Source organism: Paramisgurnus dabryanus, chromosome 11, assembly GCF_030506205.2.
Source record: "Paramisgurnus dabryanus chromosome 11, PD_genome_1.1, whole genome shotgun sequence".
Lineage (NCBI taxonomy): Eukaryota > Metazoa > Chordata > Actinopteri > Cypriniformes > Cobitidae > Paramisgurnus > Paramisgurnus dabryanus.
This window is the reverse complement of record NC_133347.1, coordinates 27217893-27229579: the sequence shown is the minus strand read 5'-3', so window position 1 is coordinate 27229579 and position 11687 is coordinate 27217893. Positions and strand designations below refer to the sequence as shown.

Below are 11687 nucleotides of genomic sequence, written 5' to 3'. Positions count from 1 at the left end.
GGCATGAATATGTTAAAAACTTTTCTCTGGTAAGTTTTTTAAGCACATTGACCGGAATCAACAGAAGTAAGATTTATTTCTAACCAAATAACACAACTTTGGGGAGCAATTCTTGCACATTGAACTATTACGCAAATAACTTGTTATCAAGTCAATCACACGTTCTTAAGTCAATGTTACATAATGGAAAAAATACATCCACGTTTTCTGAGGTTGTTTGTCCTGTAAAAATGTGTAAAACAATGCATGTTCGGTGATTTGATGGGTGAATGGCCAGCATCCTGATATAAAGCAATAGGATTAAAGCGCACGCTCTGGACGTCCATCTCTCACAGCCTTGGTTTGAAATAAACATGGCAGCGGACTGAATAACATATAACATGGCATATAGATACAGTTGAATTTAATTCAAACACCATTGGTGAAAATGCTTTATTTGGCATGGCATATGTTTATCATTTAATACATTTTCATTGAAATATGATCGTCAGCTAAATTAAAATTCCAGTGTACCGTGGAAGGGACACTGTATTATTTGACAGACAACTTCATCAAATACAACAACTCAAAACAAAAATCTAAACATGTCACATATCTTTGGAAAGCTGAAATTCTTGTGATTCGAATGATGTAAACTGTTTTAAGATAAAAATCAACAAAGCAGGTATAATTTGTGCCTTTTTCTGTAATGCCAAGTGGTTAAATCCCCAAGTTTAAAGGTCACGTTCTTCCTGATCCCAAACTTTAGTTAGGCTGTTTGAACGCAAAGAACCGACTTGCGTTCTCGTGGAGAATGGTCTTGCCTGGCGACCTTGGAAGAACGAACTCAGAAGGTCACGAGAACAAAGAATGCACTTGTGAGAATTGAGATTAGGGCTGGGTATCGATTCAGATTTTCCAGATCGATTCAATTTCGATTCACAAGCTGTCAAATCGATTCGATTTCGATTCTCGATTCAATTTTCGATTCCGGTTCTCGGGCAGTTTTTATACTCAATTCTCGATTCAACTCAATAAATATAGATTAAATACAAATACTATACTAATAAAAAGAACAGTGAACAGCAGGTTTCAAGTGGGTAATTAATTATTAAAATCGATGAAGCACCTGAAACCGCCATTTTAAGCACTGAATTAATGAATGACAGGCTTGCCTCTCGCTCCTTGGTAACCTCGCACAAAGCAAAAAATAGGGTGACATCTAGTGAAGAAGACTAGTAATTCGATTTACGTTAATCTTTCGTTTAATGTTTGCAGAAATAAATATGAAAGAAAAAAATCGATTCTGCTCTTTAAGAATCGATTCTGAATCGACCACATTTTAAAAAACGATTAATCGAAATATCGATTTTTTTGCCCAGCCCTAATTGAGATGTGTGCGATTTCAGCGCAAATTTTCATGCGTCCTCTTTACTTTAAGAATCGGATTGAACTTCAACGGTTAATGATGCGTAGAGCGAGAACACAAGGACGCAACATCACTGAAGAACAAATATTGCTATACAGATAAGTAAATTGTGTGAAAAATAATGCGTTTGTTATAACACATGTTATATTGCGCACTGTAAACACAATCAAAGCTTCAAAAACACAGAAAGAACGGGAGCTTTAAGCTTTGTTTATACTTGTGTTTCGCTCCGCACCGCGTGCCTCCGCTGATCACGCGCGCTTTGATGAGTAGTTGTTGTTGTTGTATTACACTAAAGCCATCATTGTTACACATTGAAAGACAGAGCATGGTTACTACACGAATTCAAAAATACTAACAACCTGTTGGACAAGTTTAAGTTTTTAATTCTCTAAAATATGACAAGTAGGAAACAAATCTCGATCTGAACTTCCTCTTGTGTTCATTACATTTTGAGCTCAGATGTCGCCTGCTGTATCGCTGTCATCGATGGGTCTGGTTTCACACCAGTTTACTGAGAGATGGAAGTGTTTTTGGTTTTATCTCTTACCCTCTTCAGAAAGCTCATAATCCCGGAACCTCCGGTCCCTCTTTCCTCCAGGGCTGTAGGGGCTTCACTGATCACGTCGAGCTCTTGGACCGAATCACGTCCATTAGCCCGGAGCTGTCTGGCACGAGAGGCCGGTATAGTGACGAAACGCGTGACAATATTGATGTGATAGTTACGTAAGTCCACCAGTCGAGCTATACACTGCTCAAACGTGTGTGTTAGGTGTTCATCTGCTTGCTGAAGCACAAAGTTGCGCAAGGATAGATGACTAGAGATGCTCTCAATGAAACGCTTATGGGAGGGGGGCATGTAGTCCCTCATTCTCATCAGGAAGGCACCTGATTCACAAAAACAAACATTATTCTCAATGTAATGATCAAATAACTCTCAATAATGTAAATGCAGACATATTGGCCTGGTTTTACAGACAAGGCTTAGCTTAAACCAGGACTAGGTCTTAGATGTTTATGCATGTTTTATATACATATATGTGCAATCTATGGCACTGGCATATTTTATGATCTGTCAGTGAAAGTTATTTAGTCTAGGACTATCCTTAAGCCTTGGGGGGGGGGTATAAAATAAAGGTGCTTAAAAGGTTCTTCACAGCAAAGACTCATTGTTGGTTCCTCAAAGAGCCATTCAGTCAAAGGTTATTTAAAAAAAAAAACATTTCTTCATAACCTTTTTCACCACAAAGAAGCTTTTGTGAAACAGAAGATGTTCTTTATGGATCCATTTAGTTAAATGGGTTCTTGGCATTGTCAGGCACCTTTATTTTTAAGAGTGTATGCAAGCTGTGGCACTCCATCTGGATGTTCGCCTCATCTTCAGCAAAGAATTTTTTCTTCTTTTACAATAAAAAAATCTGTTCAATGTTTTAAATACGGTCATCAGTCAAACTGTGTTTATGGTGGAAATGTTTTAAACCATTATAAAATACTAATGTGTTGCATAAAGATACTTCTCTATAACAATAGAATAACAATATAATGTACTGTAGCATGAAGTCCGGGACAGGAGGTTCTAGGTGTCCCCAGAAAATGTTGGAGAAAATAATCAAATGAAATATTTGCTTGGAATCTTTCTAATATGTTCTAAAGGTAGCCAATGATATTTGCTATACATAAAAATATGTATTCTTATATATTTTAGGTAGGGGGGTCCCTCACAAAAGTTTCATCCTATTTGGGGGTCCCATTATAAAGTTTGAAACCCCCTGTCCTAGAGCCCTGTTAGGTGGGGGTGCACACCAAAGCATTTACGCCAGCGATCGCCGCATGTATTCAATTGTTTCCAATGGAGCTGTCATTTTTTGTCCGCACTGAGCGCCGGCACTCTGGGTTTTTTCCGTGCTCAGCGCGGAGCGCCTAGAGTTGAAAAATGTTCAACTTTGGGTGAAACACTTTGTCAATGTCACTTCTCACTCAGCCGTCCAATCAGAGTGAAGGAGGGGCGGGACCAATATCACAAGAACCAACCGGCGCATCGTTCAATGACTGATAAAGCAGAAGCATCTTAGCAACCAAAGCACTCAGCTGAAACAATACTGGCAAGTGCCCACAGTCGGCGTCCACCTGGCATTTCAGACGGGTTTAAACGCCTTGGTGTGAACACCCCCTTAGTCTTACTGGGGTTCACATATAGTAAACATGCATTTAATTTGATTAACATTAAAGGTGACATAGAATGATTGAACGGGGTATTTGTCCTTGTTCTGTGATGTGACATGTAGACAAAAATGTTTTTGTTTGGGTCTGTAATGCCTTCTCGCCTTTGGCTCCCCCTACTGGCTTAACTTGCAATCTCATTACTGATTGGCTGACTTTGCTGCCACTCTAAAAATGTAGCAAATTATTTTAAAGTGGAGGGGCAGTGAGATGCCTGTAATGTCATAAGCATCAGTTTTTCAGATTGGGCAGTTTTCTGGCTGACATTTCTAAAAGAGGAATTTCTATGAGACTGAGATGTTTAGCATGTCTAGCACTTTTTGTATGTTTGTGAATGCGGGTAGACTACCATTATTCAACAAAGACAAGGTAAAAATGGTTTTTCATTCTCTGTCCCCTTTAAACATTACATGATAAAACATGTAAACAAAGTTTTTATGGTAATCTGTATTTCCGCTACTATCCACGAGGTGGCGCTCTTACCCAATTTATAAAAAACTGAAGCATCAGCTATTCAACAACATTTGAAACTGTGTGTTTTGATCATCGTTCTGAAACTGATATCTTACAAAAGTCTTTTACAAAAAATGCAATTATTTCAGTATTTTTGCTAGAAATTTTGTATTTTTAAATAAACCTACCCATATTTGAGAGGTTATAAAAATAGAACAAATAAAGACAGGATAAAACTTTTTTCCTGTTTTGTTTGTTTGTTTATTTGTTTATTAGCAGAGGGTCTGTTCTTTAATTCAATATATATTTGTATGTGTATAAATTTATAGAAGAAAATTTTCCTGGAAGGTATTTTGTGAAACCTTTGTGAAAATCACAAAAAATACTGGCAGGCAACTTTTTAAACTCTTTCCCTGTCATTGACGAGTTATCTTGTCAATTAAGAGAAAAAATAGCATACAAAATGTTCCTGAAGAGTTTTTATGGTAATCTGTAAGACCACAATTATCCACTAGATGCCACACTTACCCTTATAAAAAACTAAAGCAAAAAAATTATTTACTAATTTTTAACTCTGTATATGTTATAATCATTCTGAATCTAATCTCTAACAAGAATCCTTCACAAAAATACAATTATTTCAGCTTTTTGCAATTTAAAAAAAAAAAGAAAAATACCCATATTTAAGTTTTTTTCCCGTTTTGTTTGTTTGTTTATTGTTTGTTTGAAAGCAGCGGGTCTCGTCTTTCATTTGATATATTTGTATGTTTATATATTTTTAGAAGAACATTTCCCTGGAAGGCATTTTGTGAAACTTTTGTGAAAATCACAAAAAATCCTGACAGGCAACTTCTCAAAAAATGGCTGGTGGGGAATGAATTAAAAAAAGCCTGGCGGGGAATGAATTATACATTATAATTACTCTGTATGCAAATCGATAGTTCTTACCACTATCACCATCATGCTTGACTCCCAGTAGCCCATCAAAGCAGTGCAAGGTGCTGCTCTGGGCGGCGCTTCCCCCCGAAAACTCCATTGGCTTCTCCTGAACCCCCTCATACACAAGACCTTCTGCCATTGATGCGTTATCTTTCCATCTGACACACAAACACATGTGCATAAGTAAAGTAAAATATTATAGATTCAGAGAAATGTCCATGGAAACCAAAGAGCTGTAAAATCTATGCTTACCCAGACAAATAGATCCTCAAGATACCATAGAATACGGAGGGGTCCACATAATCTGTGGCATAATAAAAAGTGACGTATTAAAGTCACTTGAATTGAAATGAATTCATGAATAAACCTGAGCTCATTTATCATCTGAAAATATTACCGTGCATTAGTTTAAGGGTCTGCTTCATGCTGTCGATGGCCTGGCCTATAACATTCAGAGCTTTGGTGACCATAGCAACATCATTATAATGGACACCGGTGAGGACTTCAGGAATTGCCTGTAAAAAAAGAAACGGTTCTTTTATTTCTGAGATTAGAGTGATTTCTAAATAACATTCTGACCACATAGGCCTATGGCTTTATCATACATGGTATAGTAGTGGCAAAGGATTGCTATTCCACAGTAACAGTAGCCTTGCCTAGATATTTTGAAGAATTTCTTTTCTCTGATTTGCCTTTTAATGTATCATTAAATCAATGTTAATTACTCACAATCATGTTTTCCACTATGCATCTTATTAAACTGCCTGTGAACTGAAAAGGAAATAAAGGTGTCAGACCTTCAGGCCAGGGACAGCTGCCAACTCCACCAGAAGTGTAACCAGAAAGAAACCTCGCACGCTCTCGCCTCCTGGCAATGTCAATAACAACTCCAAGTTGCTACAGGAAGAAAGAGTCAAAACTTTAAGTCTGAATAACAAAAACATCAGCCAAAAACCAGATAAACAAGTGGTCTGCAATGCGATCTATGTGGTATTTATTCCTGACTTAATTTTAAACTGCACTGCAGTGAGGATATGAATGCACACTGAGGCTATTTACATTACTACATTAAACATAATGAGATGGCTCCCTCTGCTGGTTCTTTTCATTAGTAATTTTTTTGATTTTGTAATTTGTTGGGATCCCCTTTAGCTATGCCCTAGACAGGGGTTTTCAAACTGGGGTCCAGGGACCCTCCAGAAGGTTCTAAGGAAGGGATCTCCAACATGGTGCCCGAGTATTTTTATATACATTTTAGGTAGGTGCCCCCCTCACAAAAGTTTCATGATATTTGAGGGGGTCTCATTATACATATGTATCTATGTATATATAAAAGAATAAAAACAAACATTTAATGTATGTGATTTTAGGAATATTCATATATTTACTGTGTGTGTATGCAAATACATAGTCAAAATCTGACCCATTATTACATTTCATCTATCATCTATTCTATACTGTATCTGCAGTACATCCTATAAATATTATAAATGTAAAATGTGCCCTTATTTGTCTCCTTAAAGTTGATTTCTGGGTTCATTTTGTGAACAATAGTAATAATGATTTCAATACTTCCACTAAACATTTTAGGAAGTTTGTTTTTGCTTTGGGTGTAGTGAACATTTCTGTTTATTCAACAAAATACTTACTCCATAGCAAAAGGTCTGGGATCAATCAGTATCCAATTGTGCATGAAAAAAAAAATAGACAGGGAATGGTTAGGCAGGGCAGTGTTCATATCTCAGGTCATTGGATCAGTCTCATATCATCATTAATATGACCATACTGACATAAGATCAGAATATGAAATGTTTTCTCTCACAAACTTGATTTACTTTAGATTATTAACCCACCAGAGTCATTTTGGATTTGGCATTTAAATAAAAAAATGTAATTCATGTGTTCAACTGAATGTATTTTCTCATATAATTATCTATACTTATGGGAATATCTGGGAGCTATGACTGAAAGTAGCTGCACATTTACTGTACAGACACTTTTGTCCAATGCGACTACAAGGTATACATTTTATGATCGAACCCACAACCTTTTGTGCTACTAACGCAATGCTCTAACATGCAGAAACACTGACGTGTACATTTCCAAGATGTGAACCAATTTGCATCTCAGTAAATTACAATGGTGTGGAAGAGTTAATTTATTTCAGTAAATCAACTCAAATTGTGCAACTTGTGTATTAAATAATTTCAATGCACACAGACTGAAGTACTTTAAGTATTTATTTTTATTTTTTTGGCTCACATTTAACAAAAACACACTAATCTCAACAAATCAGAATATTTCATAATACTTCATATGGCCTTCTGGAAAGTATGTTCATTTACTGTATACTAATGGAGGTGATGTGGCACTGCTGAGGTGGTATGGAAACCCAAGTTTATTTGACAGTGCACCTCATCTGCATTTTCCAGTTTCTTGTTTCTCATTTTCCTCTTGTCAATACATAGATTCTCTATGGGGTTCAGGTCTGGTGAGTTTGCTGGTCAGTCAAGCACACATAAACCATGGCAATTTAACCAACTGTTGGTAATTTTGGCAGTGTGGGCAGGTGCCAAATCCTGCTGGAAACAAAATCAGCATCTTTAAAAAGCTGGTCAGCAGAAGGAAGCATGAAGTGCTCTAATAATTCTTCTTGGTAAACTTTTTTTTAGGTTTTCAGAAAATACAGTGGACCAACACCAGCAGATGGTATTGCACCCCACATCATCACAGACTGTGGAAACGTAACACTGGACTTCAAGTTACTAGCTTCTCCACCCTTCCAAATCAAATACAAAACCTTTTCTCATCTGAAAGAGGACTTTGGACCACTGGACAACATTCCAGTTTTAGCCTAGGTAACCTCTGACGTGTCTGTGGTTCATGAGTGGCTTAAAAAGAGGAATGAGACAACTGTAGCCAAATTTCTTGACACGTCTGGGTGTGGTGGCTATTCCTTGTTAAGTTCACCCAAATTCTTGAATCGATTTTGCTAGACAAACCTCTCAAAGCTGTTGGTTGTGCATCTTTTTCTTCCACACTATTTCCTTCCACTCAACTTTCTGGTAACATGCTTGGATACCGCAATCTGTGAAGAGCCAGCTTCTTTGGCAATGAATGTTTGTGGCTTACCCTCCTTGTTAAGGGTGTCTTCTGATGATTGTCTTCTGGACAACTCTCTTCCCCATGATTGTGTAGCTTAGTAAACCAAACTGAGAGACCATTTTGAAGGCTCAGGAAATGTTTGCAGGTGTTTAGCTGATTGGCATTGTATTCAAATTTTTCGAGAACAGGAACCACAATCACCACAAGTACTTCCCTTAAAGTACTTCAGTCTGTGTGCATTGAATTTATTTAAAGGGACATTCCACTTTTTTTTGAAAATATGCTCATTTTCTAGCTCCTCTAGAGTTAAACATTTGTTTTTTACCATTTTGGAATCCATTCAGCCGATCTTCGGGTCTGGCGGTAAATTAAAAGTTGCAATTTTCTAGGCGGATATGTCTAGGAACTATACTCTCATTCTGGCGTAATAATCAAGGACTTTGCTGCCGTAATATGACTGCAGCAGGCGTTGTGATACTACGCACACTGCAAAAAATGAATGTCTTACTTAGTATTTTTATCTTGTTTTTTAATATAAAAATCAAAATATTCTTAAATTGAGATACATTTTTTGCAGTGCACTGACCGAAAATAGTCCCCTTGGTTACTTTTAATAGCAGGGGACTATTTTCAGGAACTGCGTAATATCATTCCGCCTCCTGCAGACATGTTACGTCAGCAAAGTCCTTGATTATTACGCCAAAATGAGAGTATAGTTCCTAGTCATGTCCGCCTAGAAAATCACAACTTTTAATTTTCTGTCTTAGTACACAATGTAACTACAGAACAGTCAAGTTTAAATAGAAAAATATCGAAATTCGGTTTATTTATTTTTGAGCGTGATGCTAAGGGTGCAATCAGATTCAATGGATTATGCTAAGCTGTGCTAAAATGGTACTGTCAGACCCAGAGATCGGCTGAATGGATTCTAAACCTGTAAAAAACAAATGTTAAACTCTAGAGAAGCTGGGAAATTTGCATATTTTCAAAAAAAGTGCAGTGTCCCTTTAATACAAGAGTTCCACAATCTGAGTTAAATTACTGAACTGTGAACTTTTCCACAATTTATTGAGATGCACCTGTACAAGATATGCAAATAGCAATTATCCCCCAAAAAATTAAACTAAAGGGGGGAAAGTGTTACAACTAGAGAAGGATAACATAAAAGCTAATTTGCATAATTTAATATAATATATTATAGTAAGTTTACCCATCTGGGTTTGTTTTCTTCCAGTTGGCAAGAACTGAATCGGCATGGATGAGGATTGGAGGTAGACCCAGTCTCTGAGACACTTTCCAGAATGGTACAGCCAAATTTCGTGGAAGGACCTGACAGAGTTCAATACAAACATCAGTCAGCACACACATAATAAGTGTATCTGGGTCTTCTACAGATGAATACTAAATACAATAAAAAAATTACTTTAACTGTTTCTTTTTCCCCCTCCTGCCATACATAGCCCATAGTCAATGTACTCAAAATGAGATGGGCCAAACGAAGCTCACGGTGACTCTGTAAAAGTTCAGTCTCCAATAGAGGCATCTGCAAGGGATATTGCACATTTTATATCTCAAGTCCACCACAAACAAAAATGAATTCAACTACTAAGGGTATAATGTTATAATTTTAATAAGCAGAATATTTTTGAAAAATTTTTTTTTATTAATGTATATAGCTGTAGCTCAGAATAACACAATTCCTTTATTCATAAAGACAGGCTGACTTTCCTTTGATTCAGATTTTCTCTTCTCTTTATTGGTGTAGTGTAGTGTTTGTCAATTTACTGCAGATTTAATGTAGCATGCAATACATACTGTACATCATACATACATCATGAACTCTGAGGCGCAAGGAATGGGATGAGATGAGTTCACTGACATTTTTGGCAATGTCCATCCAGGGCTTGAAGTACTCTGGCAGGTCTGTCTAAAACACAGTTTCGAAAGGAAAATTACCTAAGCATTATAAAGTTTTCATGCAATCCATGCAAATTTATTTTTGTGCAAATTAAAAGTGCAAATGCAAATGTTTTGCAATTTGCACCATTTTTTATATTCTTGCTTTGTCCAAATTATTTGCAGGAGATAAATCAACTCTTCTTGTCAAACAATTTTGTATAGATACATATCTGTACCGAAATGGTACATATTCATTTTTTTTAAAGGGTACCGCCCTTATGACAGCTTTTGTACCCATTTATGTCAGTATACTGCAGTATAGTGAATGTTTTTTATTAATCTTTTTAAAAAAGTTAATAAATAACAGGTGCATACCTAGCAAAAATAGTACCAAATGGTAGCAAATAGATAAAGGTCAGGCAGAAAGCAAACAGTGTCAAAGTCTATTTATTATACAACCAATACCTGACAGTGCATCTTAACATGTAAATGTATAGATTATCTTCAATTGTTATAGACATTCCCACACCACAGTAAATAAATCATTCTCATTGTGATCGGTTTGTGTGATTATAAAGCAAATTGTGCCTTTCCACAAGACTTAATGGGAACACAATAGTTTCATTATCATAGCATCTGCATTGATAAATCACCTAAATATAGCTTTGCACATGGCATAAAACAATACATACTAAATACAATCTATTGTATCACTTAGTAATAAAGTTGTTAACTAACAAAATGTAATAGTTTATGCACCCACCAGAGGCTTGGGAAGAATAAACCCATAATCTTCAGAGACATGAAACTGGTCCAAAGACAGCAGGGTCTCAATATTTGTCCCTTCGGTGCCCATAATGTTTGATTCAGTGACTGCCTTTCTGTTTAAATGGCCAAGTGTTACTGCTCTATAGAATAAGCTTTATGTTGCAGGTAAGGCAACTCCCTCTCTCTCCCTCACTTCCTCTCTCTCTCTCTCTCTCTCTCTCTCTCTCTCTCTCTCTCTCTCTCTCTCTCTCTCTCTCTCTCTCTCTCGCCATTAGCATTAACCTTGTCCTCACTTCCTCACTTCAGTTGAGCATTTGCATTTGAATTATTTGTTAGTTAAAGAAATTGTTCATATATGTTTTCAAGTTTCTGGGCTCCTGTAGCTTGACTGGTAGATCATTGCATTAGCAGCACAAAAGGTCATGGGTTCGATTGCAGGGAACACACATATTCGTAAATTTTAGACATGTCATAATGGATAGTCATTGGCATTGCATGTATCAGAATTACCTATTTGAAGTAATGACGAATGCAGATCTGCATTCAGTCTTTGCACTATCAAATTCTGCCATGTAAATACAGTAGGGAATCTGCCATTATGCAAGCACAACTAGCTTAAAAACGGGAATACTCTGATCGGTTTATTGCACGTTATGCCCAAAAACACACCCATGACTCATTAAGAGAACTCTTTTGGGCCATGCGCCTGATGTGCAGAACATTTTTTCCGTAGTTAAAATAGCAAAAGTGCATTCAGACATGCTGTAAGTGCACCTGCTGCACCATGCGCTTCAGACCATGTACTTATAGTGTGTTTCCTGAAAATCAAACACCTGACCTCGGTATTACCAGCACTGACAATTCTGACATACACCAAACAGTTACAGGAGTATTC

The 11687-nt window shown here is 36.8% G+C and overlaps 1 protein-coding gene across 1 annotated transcript; it reads right to left on the bottom strand.

Annotated features, from left to right (window-relative positions):
• Positions 1–418: 418 nt before the first annotated feature.
• Positions 419–10981, bottom strand: ido1 (indoleamine 2,3-dioxygenase 1). The gene is made up of 10 exons (XM_065247655.2): positions 10788–10981; positions 9957–10052; positions 9549–9668; positions 9336–9454; positions 6670–6684; positions 5818–5917; positions 5418–5535; positions 5273–5324; positions 5030–5178; positions 419–2296 (listed from the first exon to the last, which is right to left on the bottom strand). The coding sequence occupies exons 1-10, from the start codon at positions 10878–10880 to the stop codon at positions 1920–1922; spliced, it is 1239 nt and encodes a 412-aa protein (XP_065103727.1). The 5' UTR covers positions 10881–10981; the 3' UTR covers positions 419–1919.
• Between the last annotated feature and the right edge of the window lie 706 nt (positions 10982–11687).